Source organism: Acomys minous, assembly GCF_964271855.1.
Source record: "Acomys minous genome assembly, chromosome: 3".
In the NCBI taxonomy this organism is placed as follows: Eukaryota; Metazoa; Chordata; class Mammalia; order Rodentia; family Muridae; genus Acomys; species Acomys minous.
The window spans coordinates 26,728,903-26,753,704 of record NC_140485.1 but is presented as its reverse complement, the minus strand read 5'-3'; the positions used below and the strand labels follow the sequence as shown (position 1 = coordinate 26,753,704).

The 24,802-nt window shown below is 41.0% G+C and overlaps 2 protein-coding genes across 3 annotated transcripts in view; one reads left to right on the top strand and one right to left on the bottom strand.

Annotated features, from left to right (window-relative positions):
- Positions 1-24,225, top strand: EIF3J (eukaryotic translation initiation factor 3 subunit J). Its single transcript, XM_084774331.1, has 8 exons — positions 1-184; positions 268-371; positions 13,501-13,555; positions 13,930-14,021; positions 17,574-17,688; positions 20,356-20,517; positions 22,026-22,099; positions 22,546-24,225. Exons 1-8 carry the CDS (start codon positions 142-144, stop codon positions 22,675-22,677), a joined length of 777 nt encoding a protein of 258 aa, XP_084630457.1. The 5' UTR covers positions 1-141; the 3' UTR covers positions 22,678-24,225.
- Positions 24,119-24,802, bottom strand: part of SPG11 (SPG11 vesicle trafficking associated, spatacsin) — a 69,127-nt gene continuing 68,443 nt past the window's right edge. For both annotated transcript variants that reach the window (XM_084774271.1, XM_084774272.1), the window contains exon 40: positions 24,119-24,647. In XM_084774271.1, coding sequence (XP_084630397.1) covers positions 24,467-24,647 — 181 coding nt within the window. In that variant the 3' untranslated portion in view covers positions 24,119-24,466. The remainder of the gene's footprint in view (positions 24,648-24,802) is intronic.

Sequence of the window (24,802 nt, the reverse complement as noted above, 5' to 3'; positions counted from 1 at the left end):
GCCACAGTCCCAGCCTGCCCCGCGCGGGCCAACGAGAGCCACCCCAGTGACTCACCTCTGCCGCGCTAACTCTTCGCAGGTCTTCCCTTCACACACACGCTCGCCACCCACCCCCCCACCCTCTCCCCCCCTCAGTTCGAGATGGCGGCGGCGGCAGCGGCGGCGGGGGACTCAGATTCCTGGGGTGAGCAGAAGTTCCGGCCCGAGTGCGGGCTGTGGCGGCCCGGCGCCCACGCGTGTACTAACGCGACTCGCTCTCTTCCGTAGACGCGGACACGTTCTCTGTGGAGGACCCGGTGCGGAAGGTCGCGGGCGGCGGCACGGCCGGCGGCGACCGCTGGGAAGGCGAGGACGAGGACGAGGACGTGAAGGTAGGTGCGGGCCGGGGCTCCGGGCTACGCGGGCGGGCGGGTGGGCGGACTCGGGGCTCCCCGGGGCGCCGCCCGGGCCTGCGGGCCGTGGGTCCCGTGTGAGCGTCGCGCCAGCGGGGCGCTGGTCCCGTCGGCCGGCCGGCCATGTGGGCAGCAGGCGGCGGCTCGGCCGGGCGGCAGGACTCGGCCGAGGGCGGGGTTAGCCCGGGCTCCGGCCCCATCCTGAGGGTCCCCTCTCAGGCCTGGAGCCTAACTGGCGGCGAGAAGTGACAGCAGCAGTCGGGGTCGGCCCACGTGCTGCCTTCGCCGCCCGGAGCCTCTCGCCGGAACGGGGCCGAGCGCATTGGGAGCTCGGTTTCAGTGGTTGCCCCATATGGAAAGCCGTGAGCCCCCGCCTCTGCCTTTTCTAGCTGAGGTCTCCCAGGGGTCAGGAACTGGCGCTTGATCCCGAAGGCCGGTAGCTCGTTCCAGCGGTGAAATGTAGGAAAAGCTTGGTTTTCTAAGCTAGAACGGGAACAGTGGAACAACTTTTAGCTCTTCCCTTCCCCCACCCTGTGGTAAGAAGGATGAGCCGAGCGCTGAGATACTCAGCGGGTTGGTGGACAGAAACCTGGGACAAAACTGTGAACTGGGGGGAAAAATGCAGAGTTAACACTTCTTCATCTACACAGGGACAGGCCTAGAAAAATACCAAAGATTTGGTGCTTGTGGTAGACCAAGGGCCAATGGTTTTTTTGTTTTGTTTTGTTTTACTTTGTCTTGTAAATTCGAGTCCCTATTCACGGGCTCCCACGGGCTCATGTCACAGGCTAGATGCCATTATCTTCTCTGATCATTAGAAAAACAAACAAACAAAAAAACCACACAAAAGTCTCAGCTCCATAATTGTAAGACTTACTAGGGAAGTCTTCAAAGTCTTGTTATATTTGTGCAGACAAAGTTTTGTGTGAAATGGAAAACCTTTTTCTTTCCTTTGATAAATCTGGTACCCTGTAAATTTTTCTACTGGTGCTCAAATTTTTGAGCTAGGTAATCATTGTGAACTTAATAGTACTGTTTGGATTTTTCATCTCTTCTCTGAAGTTTGTTGAAGTGTATGTCCACCTTACCAGACAGCCTGATTTTGAGAAATGAAGTGAGCTTTGCATATATTGAAGCTAATAATGACAAAAAAATTGACTGGCTACTTACATGCTCTGTTTACCTATTCTGTATACTTGGGAATGGTTTGTTACCAACCTTTTGTTGCTACATCATAGCAGATTGTCAGTTTTGGTTTCTCCCTTGTCCTAGGTAGTGGAAGTGAAGACATTTTATAAAGTTAACATGGTTAAAAATAAGGAATGGGAGTCAGTTCAAAACAAAAATAAGAGGTTGAGGGGATTAGATAAACTGGGAACAAGTTCCAGAAAGTTGTTTCAAATTGTCTGTATAATAAATATCTCCCTGCGGTTATGGAATCTAAATGGGGTTGATCCTGATGTTCGTAATTCTTATCACCCGCAGCGTTCTCACTTTCCTAATGCTGTGACCTTTTAACTTGTATTTAACATGTCATGGTGTTGTGGTGACCTCCCCACCATAAAATTATTTTTGTTGCTACTTTATAACTGTAATTTTGCTGTTAAATCAAAATGTAAATATCTGATATGCCAGATATCTGATTGGTGACCCACATGAAAGGCTTTTTTGAGACCCACTAGTTGAGAACCACTGTAAGTCTAAGTGGTAGAGCTAATTCTTTGACACTTAGAAGTAAGGTACTATAAAGACCACGCTGTCCAGTCACTCTTCCAGTGCACACTTAATTTGTGTACATAATCATATCCCATCCCCCCCCCCCCCCAGACAGAGTTTCTCTGTGTAGCCTTAGCTGTTCTGGACTCACTTTGTAGACCAGGCTGGCCTCGAACTCACAGCGATCCGCCTGCCTCTGCCTCCCCAGTGCTGGGATTAAAGGGATGAGCCACCACACCAGGCGCCATAATCATTTCTTTTATATAATATTTGAGTTGATGTTTCAGATTGGAGCTGATTTTGTCCTTCATGTTGTAGTGTTGAAATATGGTTTATCTCTGTCTTCATGGAACAGTGTATAAAAATAGTTTTTGACTTCTGGGTTTTAGAATCAGATAGATAATGTTATTTTGGCATTTTCTAGATTTGTGGTCAAAAGCAAGTTACACTTTCTTAATATGTAAATGGTCATAAGGAGACCTGCATTACATAGTTAACTTTGTTGTTTTTGCTTGTTTTGCTTTGAGACAGTCTCCTTGTGTAGCTCTGATGGTGTAGAGCTCACTCTACAGACCAGGCCAGCCTTGAACCTCACAGGAATCTGCCTAGCTTTGCTTCATGAATGCTGAGATCCAACATCAGAGTTACTTTGTATTTTAAATGAGCATTAAGTAACACTACAATAAATATGAACTTTCAGTGATGTTTTCCTTTTCTCATCCTAATGGAAATATTTACGCTGGTAAAATCTAGTATCTGTGGTTTGTATTAAGCCACATTTTATCATTTCTTTTTTTTTTTTTTTTTTTTTTTTTTTTTTTTTACCCCCAAGATAGTTTCTCTTTGTAGATTTGGGTGTCCTGAACTCCCTTTGTAGACCAGGTTGGTCTTGAACTCACAGAGATCTGCCTACCTCAGCCTCGTAGGGTGGTGGGGTTACAGGTGTGTGTGTCATTACACCCTGCTTAAGTATTTTTATAGTCTATATATGAATTTTGTGTGATCATGGTTATTGAATGAATTTTTGCCTGTTCAGAGGTTTCCTAGACTTAAAATTTGTCACCTTGCAAAGCATAAGTTATACTACCAAACTTCTGAATTCTGATGCTTTAGTGTTTAATCTCTTCGTGGTAGTATGCAAGCAAGGCTTTAGTTTTCATGAAGTCAACTAATCATAGTTCTTAAACAATTCAATGTGAAATTTTTAAAATATACTTTTGTTTGGAGGGGTGGCAAGTGCCTGTAGTAGCACCACTGTGTGTGCTCTATAGAGTAAAATTCTACACCTGGCTTGTAGACCACTTGATATTCATGGAGGAAAAGGATAGACTTTTTCCCAGTAAAGAGGTGAGACTGCCAGTTGTGATGGTGCACGCCTTTAATCCCAGCACTTAGGGAGGCAGAGGCAGGCAGATCGCTGTGAGTTTGAGGCCAGCCTAGTCTACAAAGAGAGTCCAGGACAGCCAGGGCTATTATACAGAGAAACCCTGTCTCAAAAAACCAAAACAAAACAAAACAAAAAAAACCCCAACAAACGAAAACAGGTGAGAACTAGTGGCTACAGAGATGGCTCTGTGATAAGAGCAGTAGTCTCTTCCTGAAGGCCATGGTCAAATTCCTAGCACTTTCTATCACCACTACCTGTAGCTTTAGCTCCAAGACGTCCAGCATCTGGCATCTCTGTCTTTGTATAAGATAGGTAGATACTTTTTTAAAGTGAGACCAAAGGAGCATGCGTACATGTCTGGTGTATTTAATTTAAGTAGACCTTTTTTTTACTATCCTGACATGCAGAGGTAGTGGGAAGAATGTTTTACTTTGTGTATATGACTACAGTGATGACAACACAACTTTAAAAGCATTTTATTGGATTCCCTACATTCCAATTGAACAGGTTACAACTTAGGTTTATTCAACAGGTGCACAGATTTTTAGAGGAAACTTCTGGCTTCATTCAGCTGTCTCGGGGCTTTCCGCTCCCCAGACCCCCTTTTTTCTTCTTTATGTTTTGCTTTGTTCTTGTCTGTTTTTTGTGTTTAGTTGTTTTAGGCAGGGTTTCATGTGACCCCAGGCTTGTTTCTACCTTTGTGTGTAGCCAATTGAATTCTGTGACCTTGAATTCTAATCCCCCTGCTTTTATGAATTTGAGTACTGGGGTTTCGGGCATGTACAACTACTCCCATGTTGTGCCAACTTGGGGATAGAACCCAGGGTGAGCTGCCACCTGAGGTACATCTTCAGCCCTCAGCCATGTGTTTTTCTAGCTGCACTGTAGAATTTGTTGCACAAGAACTCAGAGAACTGGCCCAGGTGAAAACTAAGCAGTAAGCATTTACTTACTCATTTACTTTAAGGATCTATCCAAATTAATAGTGTAAATCTGGAAGTAAGGACATTTTCAAGTATTTTAGCACTTCTGAAGAACAGGATCTATATTTTATTTTATTCTTTTTGTTGTTGTTTTTGTTTCTCTGTGTAGCCCTGGATGTCCAGGACTCGCTTTGTAGACTAGACAGGCCTCGAACACACAGAGACCCATCTGCTTCTGCTTCCCCCAGTGCTGGGATTACAGGTGTGCACCACTGCCCCTGGCTCTTTTGATTATTTCTTATATCTTATTTTTGGGCCAGGACCTCCAGTTTGGATCCTCCTGCTTAAGCACTCCAAATACTTTGATTATACATGCTTGCCACTTCAAGATCTATGTTTTAGGAAAAAAAAGTGTGATTACAGTAAGTGACCTCCTTGCCAGAAAATAGGTATCTTTTTGTTTGTTTTCTTTGAAACAGTTTATCTTGTAGCCCAGGATAGTGTCAAATGAACTGTGTGTGTGTGTGTGGAGGGGGGAGTTGGGGGGTGGAACAAAGCCCCTGGGCTGGGTGGTGCACACCTTTAATCCCAGCACTGGGGAGAGGCAGGTGGATGGCTGTGAGGACAGCCTGCTCTACAAAGCGTGTCTAGGACAGCCAAGGTCACACAGAGAAACCCTGGTTCAAGAAATAGATAGATAGATAGATAGATAGATAGATAGATAGATAGATAGATGTACCTAGGGATGGCCTGGAACTATGATCTTTTGGCTTGGACTTCCCGAGTGCTGGGATTACTGGTATGCACTACTGTAGAGGAATGTTAATTCAGAGCATGGCTGTTTTGGCAAAAGATCACATCCAAAGGTGATCTAGGTCTATGTGATCCTGCTGGAATATAATCCAGGAGACAAAGGCAAACATCTGAGTTCAAGGCCAGCCTGGTATAGAGCAAGTTTCAGGTAAAGAAAAGCTTTGGTCCAGTCATGATGGCCTTTAATTCCAAACAATGAAGGTAAGGTTAGTTTGTAGAAGGAAACACCCATGTTTGAAAATGATGTTAAATTGAGTGGCTGAAAAAGTGAAGAATCAGAGATGATATGCCCAACTCTCATAAGAAGAAAGAGAAAAGGTAAACTACTTGAGGCAGTTTTACTCTTAAAAAGAAAGAGGTTTGAGGCCAAGTAGAGCAATTCTAGGCCAATAGAGAAGCCAGATTAAATAAGTCAGCCAGGTGAGTAAAAGTTACTTTTACATACTACATGCCTGGTTTATGTAGTCCCAGTAATCACACTCAAGATGTCTTGACACTACCAACTGAACTATATCCCCAGCCCTGTTTTGTTTAGGAGGTGGGAAGGGCAGTCTGTTTGTATATAGTAGGCTGGATTTGAACTCTCAAGCTTCTGCCTCAGCCTTTTTTAAGCCTCAGCTGGAATTACAAGTGCGTTAGCACTATGCTTGTCTAAAAATTTATATCTTGATGAGAGGTTTTTTTTTTTTTCCCTTGAGACAAGGTTTCTCTGTGTAGCCTTGGCTGTCCTAGACTTGCTTTGTAGATACACCTGCCATTGCCTCCCAAGTGCTGGGATTAAAGGCATGCGCCACCATGCCTGGCTGAGTATATTTTTTTTAACTTACTGAAAATTACAAACATAAGTAGCTTAATAAGCTCTTCATGGAACACCTTCCTCTGCTCTACTGAATGACAGAGTTATCATCCTTTTTTTTTTTAAATTGAGATAGTCTTATAACTCATGGCAATCCTCTTGCCTTAGCCTCCCAAGTGCTAGGATTATAGGAGTGATGGAGCCATCTGGCCTTCAACCAAATTACTGTGAAGAAAATCCCAATTATTTCAGTACTGTAATGATTTTTTGTGAAATAAGTTTTGACTTAGAAAGCTTTGTTTTTGTGTGTGGGCACACATGCCACATTTTATGTATAGCAATCAGAAGATCACTTTGGAATCTGTTATCTCAAGAAGTATGTTTCTTATCGAAAAGTATTAAACAGTATTTATTTATTGTGTTTGTTGTACTGGGCTATTGCAAATAAGTTACTTGTTTAGTTTTGGTATTGGGGTTTTAAAGATTAATTTTATATGTATGTTTTGTCTGCATGTGTGTATGTGCACTGTGTGTGGTGCTCACAGGGGGCATCAGATGCTATGGAGCTGGAGTTAGAGTTGTGAGCCAGGCCCTCTATGAGATCGACACGTGCTCTAAACCATTGAGCCGTTGCTCTAGCTCCAGCCTCAGCTTATTTATTTATCTATTTAGTCTGAGACAGGGTTTCTCTGTATAAGCCCTGGCTGTTCTAGAACTGGATTTGTTGACCAGACTCGCCTCTGCCTTTCCAGCACTGGGATTAAAGGTGTGTGGCACCACTCCTAGCCAGCTTTTTATCTTGATCTTGCTTAACAGGGAATTTAAAGTAATTTAAAGTAGAGTTGATTGGTAATCACTCTGAATTTGAGACAGGTAGACATTGAGATGGAACAAAACTGGATTAAATGGAGTAGAATTTACTGAAACAATTAACTTTGGTTTAAGAAAGATGGGGGGTGGGGTGAAGGGAGGGTGGGACTGGGAGGTGAAGAGGGATGGGGCTGTGGTCAGTAAAGTAAGTAAATAAAAATTTTATAAAGGTAGAACCTTTAGCTTTCTTTTAAAAACTGAATTTTTATAAGAAGGCTAACCCTGTCAGTTCTGAGGCCGTGTAAGAGCAGAAATTACATAATTTAGAGACTACTAAAAAGTTGGTTTTCCAGAAAGAAATTATGTTGTATCTTGTGGGATTGGGGATATAGCTCAGTTGGTAGAATCTTTGTTTAGGATACAGGAAGCTCTGGGTTCCATTTCCAGCATTACATAAATCAGGTGTGGTAGTGGTGCCCTCTTATAATCTCAGCACACAGGAGGATAAGTTCAGGGTAATCTACTCAGAGTTTGAGGCTTCTCTGCCTTATATTCAGAAAGGTTTTTTGCTGCATCTAAACCAATTTAGGGAAAAAAGAAGTATATGTTAGCTTCTGGGCTTTTGGTATGGGGCAAAGCAGCTTTAACTGCTCTTTTGAAGCTTTCCCATTTCATAATCTATAAATATGCCTTGCTGCAGTTGAAAAACATTTCCGCCTTCAGTATGTTCTCCATTGCATGTGGCACCTTACATTTTAGTATTATAAAAATGGCAGAACCAGCCAACTGCCAGGTACAATATTAGAAAAATTTTGTTTTGTTTTATTTTGTTTTGTTTCTGTGTAATGGCTCTGGCTGTCCTGGAGCTCACTCTATAGACCAGGCTGGCCTCAAATTCACATAGATCACCTGGCTCTGCCTCACAAGTGCTGGAATTAAAGGCATGTGCCACCACTGCCCAGCTCAATATTAGAAATTAAAAAAAATATTTAAAAGTTTTGTTTTGCTTTAGTACTTGGTTGTGTTTGGTTAGGAAATAGGTTTTGAACTTGAAAGCAGACACCTCAGAAATGAATCAAATGATGTTGGGTGTACATTTGTAGGACATGAGTATTATGTACATGACTAAATTATAAACAGTCTCTCTTCTAAAGAAGCTGGCCATTCTAGAAAGGCAACCTGAATGTTTTTGTTGCAGTCTCATAGTTCAGGCTGGCCTAGGATGACCACGAACTCCTGATCCTCCTGTCTCTGCTCTCCAAGTGGTGGAGTTACAGGCGTAAACTACAAGGATACCTGAATCACATTCCTCAAGGGTTTCACGTTTGTTTCAGTAATGGACATTGAATCCAGGACCTCATGCATGCTGTGCAAGTGCTGTATCAGTTGAGCGATATCCCCAGCTTCTGGGAAACGTATTTTTAAAAGGATATTAATAGGTTGTATCTTGAACCAAATACCACTTAGGTCTTTTTTGAAGTGATGTCTTGGAACACTTTTGACATTTTATCTGAAAAACTTGCCAGCATTTACAAAGTCCTCATGTTTATAGAACAATCTGCCCAGTCTTGCTATAGCAGTTGTGGTAGACATTCTATACTCTACATTTACTTTTCAGGAACTGCTAATTTCATAACTAAGGAGCCAAAATTTTAAAAATTTCTGTGGAAAGCTACCAAGCCCTTTTCAATAATGCCAGCTATTTGTGTGTGCGCTTCCCCCTCCCCCCTCCTGAGTGCTGGAAATAAAGGCGAGCACCACCACGCCCAGCTTTGCTCTCTTAAGAGAATTGATATGAGCTGGGTGTGGTGGCGCACGCCTTTAATCCCAGCACTCGGGAGGTGGATCGCTGTGAGTTCGAGGCTAGCCTGGTCTACAAAGTGAGTCCAGGACAGCTAAGGCTACACAGAGAGACCCTGTCTCGAAAAATCCAAAAAAAAAAAAAAAATTGATATGAAAGGTTTTTAGCAATTTCAGGGCAGGTTTTTTGTGCATATTTGAGGGTAATGGTAAAAGACTTGCCTTGCTTTTCATGGTCTTTGTGCATTGAGGCAGGTGTCAGGACTATGCCTAGAATTTATTTACAGGAACAGCCTCTTCTGTTCCTAATATCTATTCTGGCCTCTTGTGATAGCACATGCCATAGATCCCTGCATTCTGGAGGTGGAAGTAAGAGGATCGTGACTTCAAGGCCCGCCTAAGCTACACAGCAAGGCCCCACTGCAAAACAAAGCCCCGCCCCCCCTTCCAAGCCAGAATCTGTGATGAGACAGAATTTTTAGGTAGCCTCCTGTTTGCATGGATAGGAGCTGGGTTTGTCTTGTGCTGTGGGAAACCAGAGAGTGATAGGGACAGGACACAGAGATGATGTGGATGAACTACTAAGGGGGTGCTTCTCTGTGTTGGTGGATTCATCAAGGTGGTGTTTTTTATGATACCAAACAGAAGCTTGAAGATCAGTATCTTTAAGTTTCTAAGCAAAATAAAATCTACTGTAGGCAACTAATATCTGGACATATTTTACATATTAGCATGTACCTTAACTGTTTTTTTTTATGAGATTCCCAACATTTAGGGAGCTTGCTCTAGTACTAATTGAAAGAGCAGATCTTAGAGGAGGGACTGGTTTTTCGTTACTTTATATTCCATGACTCAGGGAAGTTATGTTCTGTGTCACTGGTTCATTCAGAGCAAGTCCCTGTAGTGTTTCTTACTGAGATAACATGTTGGCTATATCTGGGCCAGTTTTCTTTTTCTGTAAAATGAGATGCTGCTGCCTACTTTTAGGAGTGTTACGAGGATTAACCTTAATGTTCCAACATGGAAAAACTCCTAGCATAACTGTGAGTGCAAAGTAAATGCTCAATATGTGCTATTCCTGCTGTTATCTCAGTTTTAAATCTGCACTTCCTAGAAATACATGGCCCTCCTATCTGAAGCACCATCTAAGCAGCAGCATGTTAAAGACTCCGGAGTAAGTGATAGTTAACTCTTTTTAGCTCTTTGTACTACAGTTTTGATGTAAGAAATAAGGTACAATAATAAGGTAATACAAACATTTGATTTGTAATTTTTTGTTGTTGCTGTTTTGTTTGTTTTTCTTTTGCTTTTTATGTTTTGTTTTTTGTTTTTCGAGACAGGGTTTCTCTGTGTAACCCTGGCTGTCCTAGACTCGCTTCATAGGCCAGGCTGGCCTCGAACTCACAGTGATCTGCCTGCCTCTGCCTCCCAAGTGCTGGTATTAAAGGTGTGCACCACCACGCCCAGCTTGGTTTTTAATTTTTAACTGGTATCTTAGTTATTCAAATAATGACTAATAATGGTTTGTTTCCAGTCTGTTAAGACTATGTAAACCATGGGTTAAGATGAAGAGTATAAATGAAATATATTTACTTGGGGGCTGGAGAGTTAGCTGATTCAGTAAGAGCAATGGCTGCTCTTCCAGAGAACCCAGGTTACAGTCCCAGCACTCACATGGTAGCTTACAACTATAGCTCCAGTTCCAGGGGGTCTGAACTCTCTTCCGGCCTCTGAGCAACAGGCACACAAGTGGTACATAGAGATATATGAAGGCAGAACACCCAAACATAGAAAATAGAATGTTTTTTAAAATTACATATATTTTACACACACACACACACACACACACACACACACACACACACAGAGCTCAGCTTGTCTCGATACATTGCAGCCTTAATCAGGAACATAGATTTTTTTTTTTTTTTTTTTTTTTTTTTTTTTTTTTTTTTGAGACAGAGTTTCTCTGTGTAACCTTGGCTGTCCTGGACTTGCTTTGTGTAGACCTGGCTGGCCTTGAACTCACAACGATCCGCCTGCCTCCGCCTCCCACAGTGCTGTGACAGGCATGCATCACCAAGCCCGGTTTGAATGCTGGATGTACACACTTGTCTTAATTGATGTTTAGTGTACATGCCTGGATTGATTTAGATCTGTGGTCTGTAGTGCTATAAAGCTAGAAGCTTGTGTTTGTGTCATAGTTGTGGCATGCTAACCAGTCTTTGCCTCTTCTATTAGCGTTGAGGCTTCCTGCTTTGCACATTCCTTCTGGCTCATCTTTAAATGACGTGTCATACTGTACTTGGTGGTGGCTGAGACTGTGTTCTACCTGTAAAGCTCAGTTTAAATTGAGGGCTGTCTACATGCTTATTAAATTGGAATCTTCATAATTCTATAGTCTTTAGGAATTGTGTTTGATAATAGGTTTATATGATTGAGTTGGGCATAGAAAAAGTAGGGTGTAGGTCTACTTCAGAGAACCTTACCCAGCTTAAGGATCTGGAGCCTTAAAGGTCTAATTCTTGACTCATCTTTAATACTTTAAAGTATTATGTAATTTGATTAATAAACTGTGGTTGTGTTGTAAACAATACAGCTTGAAACAATGACCACTCTCAGTTTGACTAGAGTGGAATATTTGGTCTGTTTGATAGACTAAAAACTGTTAAACAGTGTGGTAGTATACACATGCCTGCAATCCCAGAATGCAGTAAGAGAAGGCAAGGAGATCATGAGTTCAATGCCGTTCTGGGCCACATAGGTAGATACTGTCCAGAACTAAAAATAAGACAGCAACTGATTTTAAGGCTTATACATTTTAGCTTGGTTATCTTTTGTTTTAATTGGTGAGCTTTTTATTGCATTAGATAAGTGGATATAGATGCTTATATGGAAAAACAAACATGCTAGGGAAATATTAAAAATCCTGAAAGGAGGAACAACCCCTAGCAGACATTAAACATACTATAAAGCTGCTGTAATGAAAGCAGCGTGGTACTAAGTGGGGTGTTAGTTACATCTATACCCGTTTACTCAGGAGATAGAGGGAGGAGGATCACTGCAAGTTTTAAGCTAGCCTAGTCTATATGGCAGGTTCCAGGAAGGCCAGGGCTATATAGTGAGACCCTGTCTCAAAACATACAAAAAGCCTCCTGATAAATGAAGAGGCACACTAATGGGTAGCATAAGTTAGGAAGTCAGAAATAGACCTTATGTTCAAATTTTTAGTATTTAATAACAGTAAGGCAGACTTTTTCATAACTGATGCTTGGTAGCTTACTAATTGATAAGATATGAAATTAGATATGTGGTTTTTTTACTCTAGATAAATTAGGGATGCAAATTTAAAAAATGAAACAATATACATTCTAGAAGAAAGCATGCAAACTCTTTGTTGTGAGATTTTCTGACAGTGCAAGCCCAGAGGTAGCAATAGCTGATGACTCATAGATTTTACTGTATTCAGGGGACAGTTTCATTAAGAGAAGAACAAGGCAAGGGTGCCTATTATCTCTGTTCCTGCTCACTAGTGTGCTGGAGATTGAGGTAGTACAATTAGAAGGATTAGTCACACTGGAGTGGGGCCCTGTGTATCTTTGATCCCATCACTTAGAGGCAGAAGCAGGTGGATCCGTGAGCTGAAGGTCAGCCTAGGGTGTATAGTGAAACCCTGCCTCAGAAGTTGTTCTCAGGCGATATGGTGCGGGTTGTACAGTATATTCCTTAGCCAGAACACTGGGGGCCAGAAATATTTCGTTTATGATTTTGTTCTTTCAGATTATGAGGTGTATATGTATGTGTGTAATGATATGTCTCAGAGTTGGGACCCAAGTAAGCATTAGATTCTTTTGTTTTAGATATACCTTATACATACAGCTGGAAGATAATTTTATACACTTTTTTGTTGTTTTGTCTTCAAGACAGTGTTTCTCTGTGTTATCTTGGCTGTCCTGGACTCGCTTTGTAGACCAGGCTGGCCTTTGAACTCATAGCAATTAGCCTGCCTCTGCCTCCCAAGTTCTGGGATTACAGGTGTGTGCCACCACTGCCCAGCTTTATACAGTGTTTTTAATGTTTTTTTTCTGTTTTAACCAATGATCTTTCAATGGGTCAGAATTGGAATTTTCAGTTATTTTTATTTTTTTGGTAGTACTGGGGGATTGAACCTAGGGTCTTGTACAGACTAGGTAGGCATTTTACCATTGAGCCATATTCCCTAGCCTTCTATTTTCTCACCTAATTTTGAAACAGGATTTCACTAAGTTGCCCAAACTGGCCTTAAACTCACTTTGTAGAGGTAGGCCTTGAACATCGGTCTGCCTCCCAAGTAGCTGAGATTACACTCGGCCTTGTGGCACTGGGACCAATTTTGAAACATTGTAGATTTTTTGATTAGAAAACTGTAAAGAATTGATGATATATCTAACAGAAGTGGTAAAATTACTGTTCAAAGACTGGGTGTGGTGGCATGTATTCCTACCACTCTGGAAGTGGAGGCAGAAAGATCAGGAGTTCAAGGCCAGCTAGGGCTATGCTGGACTTTAACTATTAATGTTCAAGACCTAGTAACATAAATATATATATTATAGAGCATGATTGGGGCAAGGGAAACCTACTTAGAAAAGCAACATGGGAGCTTACAGAATACTAGGAACAAACCCAAAGAGAAGCCTGTGAAACTTCTTACACTCCTGAAATACAAAAGTAGACTTGGAAAATGGGAAGATAAACCCTTAGCTATGGCCTTACTGCTATAAAGACTGATACCAAAAAAGAACAAGTTTTTCTATAAGATTAGGTTAACCATAGAGATCACATGAAAAAGAAACATACGAAATTACTAATGGAGGTTCTTGTCTTCAGGATAACTGGGATGATGATGATGATGAAAATAAAGAGGAAGCAGAAGTAAAACCAGGTGAGCCATTGGTACTCTTTCATTGTTTTAACCTAAATATATCTATTTTTTTTTCTTTTACTTGCTCTTCCTCTCAATCAGATTATATACTTGTTACCTTTCTTCTTGACTGCTGGATCTTGTAGGGAGAAAAAGAGGAGAGGAGATGGTATTATTTGATCTTATCTAAAGGAAGTATCAGGGAGATACTTGGATCTTTGGGGATCAGATTTGAAAGGAAAAGGAAGAGCATCAGCACTTGCTCATTTTCAGAATATCACCATATGACTGGAAAAGTAGGGAAGGTTTGGTCTCTTAATGTTCAAGCTTCATGACTGCCTTAGCCATAGACTAGAAAGTATTCAATATAATTGTAAATAAAATATTTCTTTCAGAAGTAAAAGTTTCAGAAAAGAAAAAAATAGCAGAAAAGATAAAAGAGAAAGAACGGCAGCAGAAGAAAAGGCAAGAAGAGATCAAGAAGAGGGTAAGTTCTGTCAGTTTTCCTAAAATGCATATAGAATTCATGTTTTGTAGTTGTATAGTGTCTGAACTGGCTTTAAATAGTGCCTAGCAACTTGAAGGACTCTAAAGACAAAATGGACATACCATAAAATAGGAGAATCCCAGAACAGATTGGTGACTTTTGCAAAAATAGAACTCAGAAGCCTTTTTTTTTTTTTAACTTTTAAAAAAATGTCTTTTTACATGAGTGCTCTATCTGCATGTACACATGCAGGCCAGAAGAGGGCATCAGATCCTAGTTTAGATGGTTGTGAGCCACCATGTGGTTTCTGGGAATTGAACTCAGGACCTCTGGACAAGCAAACAGTGCTCTTAATTGCTGAGCTGTCTCTCCACAGCCTCAGAAGTCTTATATATGAAAATACTTTAAGTTGTACATTCAGAACAGTTATATTATGCAGTGACCACCCTTAAGTTTTTTTGCTTGCACTTATTTTTTCTTTCAGTGCTGGCATTGAATTCAGGGCTTCTTGCATGCAAGTGATCCATCCACCACTGAGCTGTATCCCCAGCCCACCTGCTGCTGTTTCTAGTCAGTTACACACAGTGAATGTACTGAGCAAGACATCAGAAGTCTCTGTTCCTGTGTCTTGAGTGGTTTTATTCTTGATTTGCAGCAGGATCCAGAAATACTGCAGTATCAATTCTTATTTATTTATTTATTTTGTTTGTTTGTTTGCTTTTTTGAGACAAGATTTTCCTGAGTAGCCCTGGCTGTCTATACTAATTTTGTAGATCAGGCGGGCCTCAGACTCAGGGATCTGCCTGTCCCTACCCCCGAAGTGCTGGGTGTGTACTACCATACCCAGCTTTAATCTTTTGTAATAGGAAACATTTTCATAATTCAAACATAAAACAATTATTACAAAGCAATCCAAAGTCTTACTTATTCTTTCTATCTCAATGTAAACATTGTTCCTTATCTTTCCAAGGTTATCTTTATGTTTCTATATGTATTGTTTCCACATCTTTTTGAGACAGCTTTATAACCCAGGCAGGCCTTGAACTTGATTTCCCTGTTTCCACTTCTAAATAACTGAGATTACAGACCTACATCACTAACTGGCTTTCTTTTCTTGTATATTTTCCACTTGCTTTTATGTACTCTATGTAGAGATCTTTTCATATATAACATGGAAATACCTTTAGTAATTTAATTTGGCTGGGAGAGGTTCAAGACAGAGTTTTCCTGTGTAGCCTTGGCTGTCTTGAATTCACTTTGTAGACTAGGCTGGCCGTGAACTCAGAGATAGCCTGCCTCTGCCTCCCCGAGTGCTGGGATTACAGGCATGCGGCATGTACCCAGCTACTTTCTGTTTTTTAAAAAAATCTTCAAATATGAAAGTAGAGAAAATAACTAGTCATGGTGGTGCACTTCTATAATCCAAGTACTATTAGAAATCTGAATTAGAGGACTATAAAATTCAAGACTAGCCTGGACTGTGTTGTGGGGCCCAGTGTTGTAAAGGCAATTGTGGTGGTGCCCACGCCTGCAGTCCGGGTGCATGGGAAGCAGAAGGAGGAGGAGTGCTAACAGTTGTGTGCTAGCCTGGTTTTTGTAGCAAATTCTAGTCCAGCCAGGGTTACATAACTATTATAATTAATACACATTTTACCTTTAAACCCCTGAAAGGAGATTTTTTTCACGATTGCATAAATACAACTTGATATTCTAGAAATTTATATATATTTCTAGATTTCAAGCTTAATGTATGTGTGTGTAATACACACACACACACACACACACACACACACACACACACAGTTATTCCAAGAGGTCTTTTAGATTTGTTCTGTTGAAGCAGGGAGCATGCATGTATCACACTTGGTTGTTAATGTGCTTGCTCCTGTAGTATTTTTTTTCTCCCTTTCCCAGCTCCTTCTCCCTTGTTTATCCCTCCTACTGCCTCCTCCATGCCTGTTCTCTTCCCCTTGCTCTACTGACAGCATTAGAGACTTGCCTGCTAGTTGTCTTACAGAGAGCATAATACTTTACCTATGCCTGATTACTGTTTCATAACTTCAGTTAACTCTAAATTGCTGGTCATAAATAAAATTTTGCCTAGATTTAATTTTAAGCTTGGAATCTTGGCGTGTGCATCATATTGCCTCACATCAGGAGTCGTGTTCTGCCTGCACTGTGCTTACTGATGCAACAGGTAACTGAGATGTGATGAAGACAAGCCTGGTTCCATCATAAACTTACAATTTTCCTCACATTAGTTTTTTACTTACCTGCTACAGTATTATTGAGGATTATTTAATTATTAAGAGACTTTTCATTTATGCTGGCTCTTGATTACTTTTGATAATGGTTTGTATTGGAAAGGGAAACTTAAGTTTGTTTTATTGGTGTAAAAAGAGATGTAGCAGTAAGTCACTGCTTGAGTTAGAAATGGGTGTGCTGGGACTTGAACCTCAGTCCTGTGGAAGAACAGCTAGTGCTCTTAACCACTGAGCATCTCTTCAGCCCCCATCTCAGGTTTCTTAATTTTAGAATTGCTTGATGAAAGGGAGGGGGCTACACTCAGGATGTAAAGTGAATAAATAATAAACTTTTTTTAAAAAAGCATGTAGAAATATTTAAGATGCTGATACATGTTTCTGTATTGTCCTAGAAGGGTTGTTTAGTGTCTGTGGTAGTATATGACAATGGCATTTCATCTTGCTATAATCTCATCTACTCTTTAAAAAAAAAAAGATTTATTTGTGCTTTTAAAATTTTTGTTTTTGTTTGGTTTCCTGAGACAGAGTTACTCTGTGTATCCTTGACTATCTTGGACTCACTTTGTAGCCTAGGCTGGCCTTGAACTCATAGTGATTCACCTGCCTGTGCCTCCCAAGTGCTGGGATTAATGGGGTGTGCCAACACTATCCAGCTTTATTTGTTCTATCTGCATGTATGCCATTATAAATGCTTATAAGCCACTATGTGGTTGCTGGGAATTGAACTCAACCTCTGGAAGAACAGACAGTGCTCTTAACCTCTGAGCCATTTCTCCAGCCCCTCTCATCTACTCATTTTAAACAGTGGATGGGGAAATAAATAACCTTTACCTTCGTAGGTTCAAATCTCACCCCTGTTAGATGTTACTTCCTGTTACCATGGGCAAGTTGATTAACTTCTCTGTATCTATTTTATCTGTACCATTGAAATAAGAATATCTAAAGTGTTTATAAGTATGCTGAAATCCAGAAATCACTTTGTGCTTGTTTCTCCCCCCCCCCCCCCCCCCCGCCTTCTCGTTTTGTTTGTTTGAGACAGGGTTTCTGTGTATCCTTGACTATCCTAGACTTGCTTTGTAGACCAGGCTGGCCATGAACTCACACGATCCACCTGCCTCTGCCTCCTGAGTGCTGGGATTAAAGGCGTGCACTACTACCACGCCCAGCTTTGTGCTTGTTTCTTTATGTAAATGCTGACATAAAATTCATACGATATGAAAATATACTGCGTCCACCATAAGCCTGGCTTTTGTAAGTGAAATTTCTGTTTTTTGTTTTTGTTTTTTAGTTAGAAGAGCCTGAAGAACCTAAAGTGCTAACACCTGAAGAGCAATTAGCAGATAAACTTCGGCTAAAGAAATTACAGGAAGAGTCAGACCTTGAGTTAGCAAAAGAAACTTTTGGTAAGATAGTGGGTACATGTTGAGCTACTCTAGAAGAGAAATTCTGCCATCTGACTACTTGTGAAAGATCAAAAGCCATGTTTTAAAAAGACAAATAGATTCTAACTGAAATTAGAACGAGTTTTAAGCTCTTGTTTTTATATTTGAGAAGTTTTCAGATTTTTGAGTAATTGTTTAGAGTATCATACGATTATTAAATATAAGGAATTGTTGTAATAGATACTTATAATCCTAACACTTGGGATGCTAAGACAGGAGCCTCAGAAGTGGAGGCCAGCTAGGGCTATATATAGCAAGACTGTGCCTCCCAAAGATATCAGTAGACCATTAAAGTGTACTCTTGCCTAAAATTTATGAATGGATAGATTCTGCAGTCTGTAGCTGTGAAATAAAATGCCAAACTGTTTATGGGGTCACCCTGTTGCCACAAGTCTAGATACGTTGGTCCATTTAGAACATTTAGTTTTGGCTTTGCCTTCTGCTTAGGTTTGTTTCTTCTGTGATTTTTCTTAGCCTTTACAATACCCTCTGTGACAAAACATCAGACCAAAAACAAGCTGGGGAGGAAAGAGTTTATTTTTATCTTATAGCTTATATATTCCATTATCCAGGGCAGTCAGGGCAGGAAGCAAGCAAAAGCAATGGATGGAGGATTGCTGCTTGCTAGCTTGTCCTTGTGGCTTGTTCATTCTGCTTTCTTAAAGAACCCAGGGCCCAGGGGTGGCACTGCCCACAGTGAGCTGTGCTGTCCCACGTAAATCAGAAGTCAAGAACATGCCGACCTGATGGCATTTTCTCAGTTGAGGTTCCCTCTAGGTTGTGTCAAATTGACTTAGAACTAGCCAGTACATGTAAGAAAGGGTTTCTCTGTGTAGTAGGCTGTCCTGGACTGGGTCTTTAGACCAGGCTGGCTTCAAACTCACAGAGATCTGTCTGCCTGCTGGGATTAAAGGCCCTGCTTCAGGTTTTAACACTGAGAGAAAACTGCTGGTTATTTTTATAGGATACCTATTTTTTATCCTTTCCCATCTTTGTAAAAAGCTTTGTCTTGTTTTGACATTTATTGTGCTTGTGTACCCTAGGATGCCTCTGGAAGTCAGAGAACAACTTGTGCAGTCAGTTCTCTCCTGCCATCTGGGTTCAGGCACTTGAATTTAGGCAGTCACATTTGGTGGCAAGTATCTTTACCACCTAATCCTTTTAAATCTTTTTCTTGGGCAGATTTTTGAGAACATCCTTCTTTGGACAGCTAGTGAATTCTGTGGGCCCCTTTTTTGGTATGGCTTTTGTTTTTGAGATAGGGTTTCTCTGTGTAGCCCTGGTTGGTCTAGAATTCACTGTGTAGACCAGAACTCAGAAGCTTGTCTCTGCTTCCTGAATGCTGGGATTAAAGGTGTTTACTAGCATGCCTGGCTGTCTTTTGAGACAGGGTCTCTCTGTGTAGACCAGGCTGGCCTTGAATTCACAGCCATCTGCCTGCCTCTGCCTCCCGAGTGCTGGGATTAAAGGCGTGCGCCACCACGCCTGGCCTTTCTTTCTTTCTTGAGACAGGATTTCTCTGTGTAGCCTTGGCTGTTCTGGAATTCACAGATCTGCCTCTTTCTGCCTTCTTGGGTGCTGGGATTACTGGCATGGGCCACTGTGCCAGGCATGTTTTGTTTGGTTGGTTTTGGTTTTCTGAGACAAAGTTTCTCCTAGTAGTCTTGGCTGGCCTTAAACTCAGAGCTCTGCTTGTCTCTGATTCCCAAGTGCTGGGATTAAAGGTGAACGAGCCACCACTGCCTCTCAAGTATGTTTTTAAATGAATAAATAAATACTAAGGTCTTTTTTTTTTTTTAAACAAAGGAAATCTGTTAAATTGAAAAAGGAAACAAATCACAAAACAAATCTCAAGACAACAGAATTACGTGTTTTTAATTTTTAGTTCAGGGGATTGAACTTGGGGCTTCACACATTAGGCAAACACTACCTACCTGAGCTACATTCCCAGCCCATAGGTTTCATTAATTTATTGGTAGGTGGTTTTTGTTTTGTTTTGAATGTTTTTGGTTTTTTGAGGCAGATTTTGCTAGGCCTTGAACTTTATTTTGAATTTAGAAGTCTCCTTCTGAATTCTGTCTCAGAACTCTAATAGGCCCAGGTTTTAAAAAAGCCCAGTAGTAGCCGGGCCTGGTGGCGCACGCCTTTAATCCCAGCACTCGGGAGGCAGAGGCAGGTGGATCCCTGTGAGTTCGAGGCCAGCCAAGGCTACACAGAAAGACCCTGTCTTGAAGAAAAAAAAAAAGCCCAGTAGTTAAAAAGGAAGTTTCATAGGGCTGGAGTGGTGGCTCAATGTGTAATAAGTCTGATGACAGCATGAGTTTAGCCACATTGGTGGAAAGTGTGTGGAAGTTGTCCTTTGATTTCCACATGGAGGTCATAGTGTGTGTATGTGCGCACACCCACGCGCGCACACACTGATAATTCAACTTGGTTCATGAACTTAAACATTTTTGTTACTATGGGGAAGGGCACGTGTGGAGGTCAGAAGACTGATTTGTACAGTCAGTTCTTCTCATCTTTACATGGCTCTTGGTAAGCTTTTACCCACTCACCAATTTCACTAGCCCCTCATTGATAAACTTAAAATGTTTGTATCTTTCTAATGTTTCAGGCCTTCTCTTACAGGTGTTAATAATACAGTTTATGGAATAGATGCTATGAACCCATCTTCAAGAGATGACTTCACAGAGTTTGGAAAGTTACTAAAAGATAAAATTACACAATATGAAAAATCACTATATTATGCCAGTTTTTTGGAAGCCTTAGTTCGAGATGTCTGTATTTCATGTAAGTGATTCTGATTTCTACCCCTTTTAACTCCAGGATTTAGGAGGCAGAGGCAGGCGGAGCTCTGTGAGTTTGAGGCCATCCTGGTCTACAAAGCCTGGTACAAAGTACCAGGACAGCCAGGGCTACTCAGAGAAACCCTGTCTCAAAACTAAGTGGGGGAAAAAAAAGACTACATGAACATCATACTAGGGGAAAAGAGGTGTTGGGTTTTTTGTGTTTTTGTTTGTTTGTTTGTTTGTTTTTAAGTGTTTTAATGCTATGTAACAGACTTCAGAATGTTCTCCAATTTGAGTATTTGTGGTGAAGATGGCGGCAGGCTACTTCCATTGTTTTGTGGTAGCTTCCCGAAGAGACAAAGAGGCTACAAACACTGTTCTTTTGATCCAATTATCCCCTAAAGAGTGGACTCGGGGATCCTAGGGGCTTAGAGCTCAGTGTGACCCCAGGAGCTGTCCACTTTGCAAATGGAAGCCTGAGATGCAGTCCAGGTTGCCCAGCTGAACTGGTTAGGACTGGTTGAAGATGGAGAAAAAGATCATGTATTAGGTGTTGTATTTTCTTCGAGGAATGATCAATCTAAGCAGAGGATTCTCAATGTGATTAACCCACTGGTGGTTCTTCATTTCACATGTATTGTTTTTCTTTCCTTGGGGATTCCTCACCAAACCCTAATATTTTCTGTATATAAGAACTTTCGTTGTTTTAGTTTGTTTTTAATAAATAAAGGACATGTTGTCCACTAAGTTGTTATAGTTCCTGGGCTAGAACATACTTGGGCAGAGACTTGTCATATGTGTTTGATTATTGCATGTCCATGTAGCTGCTGCTGGATGAACATAGAGGCGGTGCTCCCGGAGGCCGTGCTCTTCTGCCCTCTGTGTAGACTGAGGGAAGATGTTAAGAAGCAGTTTGAGCAGAGTCTACAGTTACAGTTCTTTATAGTCTTGCATTCAGCATTGTGCTTCAGTGAGTTATTATGGAGCCTAGCCATAGACTGAACAGTGACCTGATTATGTATGAAGGAGAAATTCATAAAGTTACCTAAGTTTATTGTTTCTGTTTTTTGAGACAGGGTTTCTCTGTGTAGCCCTGGCTGTCCTCGAACTCACAGCGATCCGCCTGCCTCTGCCTCCCAAGTAGTGGGATTAAAGGCGTGTGCCACCATGCCTGGCCCCCAAATTGGTTTTGGGATTTTTGTGTGTTTTTAAAGATTTTGTTTATTTTATGTATGAGTTCTCCATGTACATATACACATGTATGCCAGAAGAGGGCATCAGATTCTAGTACAGATGGCTGTGAGCCACCATGTGGTTGCTAGGGACTGAACTCAGGACCTCTGGAAGAGCAGACAGTACTCTTATTCATTGAGCCATCTCTTTACCACCCAGGTTACCTAAGTTTAATACATACAAATGATTTTAATATGTTAGAAGAATATCTAATTTGATTTTATTTTTCAAAATGCTTAAAAATTGAAGTTAATGCTATGTTTCTCTCTTTTAAAGTGGAAATTGATGACTTGAAAAAGATTACCAACTCATTGACTGTGCTTTGCAGTGAAAAACAGAAGCAAGAAAAGGTAAGTGCAAGCTGTGCCTACAAATGACTTACATTAGAGTGGAGTTGTGGGCAGACTTCTCTCCACATAGTAAGAGCCTATTTAAATGTAAGCTAGAACAGCAGTGTGGTGCCTGTTGTCTCCATTCACAGATATCATTTGTGTGTTTTTTTCTGAGACAAGCATTGCTGTAGGTTAGGCCTTTATAGAGGCTCTGGCATCTTTTCTTTCTCTTTCATTTATTGGTTTTTGAGACAGAGTTTCTCTGTGTAACCTTGGCTCTCCTAGACTCAACTTTGTAGACCAGGCTGGCTTTGAACTCCTAGCAGTCCACCTGCCTCTTCCTCCCAATGCTGGGATTAAAGGCGTACGCCACTTGGGCATCTTTTCGAGGGCTTGCTATATGGCAGATGAAATGGCCCATAGCAGATAAAAGTTCATGAATTTAATTCTTTGTTCATTTTTAGCAAAGCAAAGCCAAAAAGAAGAAGAAAGGCGTGGTTCCTGGAGGGGGATTAAAGGCCACCATGAAAAACGATCTGGCAGATTATGGTGGATATGATGGAGGATATGTACAAGACTATGAAGACTTCATGTGACATTCTGTCTTCTCCTGGTGTCTTCTTTCTGTTGCCCACAATCCCTTCAACATGTAGCACAACCTTCTTTCCTTTCAGTTCTGCCAAATGCTACAATCAGACGTGCAGTATCTTTCGTGCTGGTTATTTAACCCCTTGACACTCAGGTGCTAATGTGCAAATGAGGGAACTTGGATCTTGTTGCCAAGGGGTTAAAATTGGGAACCTCAGTTGCTACTAAATCATAGTTGAAAACAAAACAAACCTAATAATGTTGTCATTGTTGCTATCTGATTCCATAGCAGCAGTCACTAAATTGGAAACAAAGGTTGCAACATGACAAAAAGATTGTGTAGTATTTACCAGCACCATCCAGTAATACAGCCTTAACCATACCTCCTTGAACTACTTCATAACTTGTCAAGAAAAGCAGTTTGCAGCAAGGGCATGTGTGATGCACCTAGTATTAAAATTGCTTTGTCTTAAAATTGAGGTGAGGATATTAAAACATGTTGTGAAGAAGACTGCTTATCTCAGAGTGAAGATACTGTGGCTGAAGAAGTACTAGTTTGATACTTAAGATTTTAATGACCAAAACCCTCCAACTTTGAAGCTGAAGAAGGTAACCCTCTCCATTATTGCAGTGCAAGTGGTGGACGCTCCAGTGCAGCGACTGCCTAGTTATTGACCAGCTGGTCTCTGATGATGGAGGACTTCAGGGGGGTGGAGCTCTGTTTCTATCTGCCTGATTCAAGCGTGAAAAACAAATCTTGTTCTTCTTAGCTACAATGGAAAAAACTTTCTAACAGGGTTTTGGCATTTCTTTTTCTTTATAAAACATGCTCAGCAAACTGCACCAGTTAACTACAGTTTGGTAAATTGTTATGTTAACAATTATGACATCTGCAATGTTTTATAAAGCAACTAATTTAATAAAATCACTATTGTGAGGACTTAAATTTTGTGTTACCTCCCAAGAGATAGTTGAGAGTATAGGCTGCCACTCTTGGGCAGTTGTTGTAGTTACAGCGGTGAAGCAAGAATGCTTGGGTCTTTAGTAGTTCAACTGTAGAGCAACGGAGGCTGCTTCCTTCCTCCCCTTGTTTATGTGGAAAATATTTTGTCGTTTAGATGCTGAGGCTCAATTAAGTACCTAGAACTATTTATTTGGAGTAGCGGAGCCTACTACTCAGGTTATTGCTGTGAGCAAAAGTGGATGATCATAAGTAATTTAACCAAATTTGTGATTAGGTTCCTCCCCCCCCCCCCCCAATTGTTTTTAATTTCTCTTCTGAAGGCACTAGGAACCTCAAAGCTCTGTAGACTACTTTCTAAGTGGAAAGCAGAACCATCTAAATGACTTGAATTAATAGAAGGCCGTGACTACACAGCAATAATTACAGTAAATACTGTTGAAGGCAGACAAGGGCTAAGATTTCCTTAGCAGTAATAATGACAGACACTGAATAAAGCCTATTTTATTATAGAAAGATCAGTTTCTAACTCATGAAAATGTATCACCTGTTCCTTAAACTGTGTAAATAAGATTAAATTGCTTTGAAACTGGAACCTGCAGGCACAGGTATTCTTTAATCACTACTGTTTTTAATGTAGAAGCCATTCTAAAAGAAGCTTTTGGTCTTAATACCAATTTCTCCTCCATTCCCTACAGCCACAATGACTGATGTGGTGTGGTTCGTCTCTGGGCTTTTCTCCTCAAATGAGGATAAAGATCTTCAGATATGTTACAATTGAACGTCCCTTAGAGCTGTAGAAGTACAAACACACAACCAGGCACCTTCCAGATCTTCTAACCTGCGAGCATATCTTTAAGACAGCATCCTGTTTGAGGGTCCTTCAGAAGCATATTTACAATTTCAAAAAACTTGTGTTCATATGCCAACTTGTAATACAGATAAATATCTTCACAGTATGAGAGTAACTTCTTCAGGTTTTCTGTGACCCTGTCGGTAGGCTGGTGTTGTTTATATCTACACAAAAATATGTAAAATACAGGTTAAACATATTAGCAGGGGATCAGCTCTGCCACCACTATCTGCAGAGGTTAGCGTGTTATAGCTTAGGAAATTGTCAAACTTAGTACTGGATCTTTATGAATTAATTTCATTAAAAGTAATTAGTTCTA

Bases quoted from the DNA above. Each gene is read 5' to 3' on its own strand.
- EIF3J (XM_084774331.1), top strand. From the start codon at position 142: ATGGCGGCGGCGGCAGCGGCGGCGGGGGACTCAGATTCCTGGG. The intron at 372-13,500 runs GTAGGTGCGGGC...TCTTGTCTTCAG, and splicing joins ACGAGGACGAGGACGTGAAG to GATAACTGGGATGATGATGA. The intron at 20,518-22,025 runs GTAAGTGATTCT...TCTCTTTTAAAG, and splicing joins TCGAGATGTCTGTATTTCAT to TGGAAATTGATGACTTGAAA.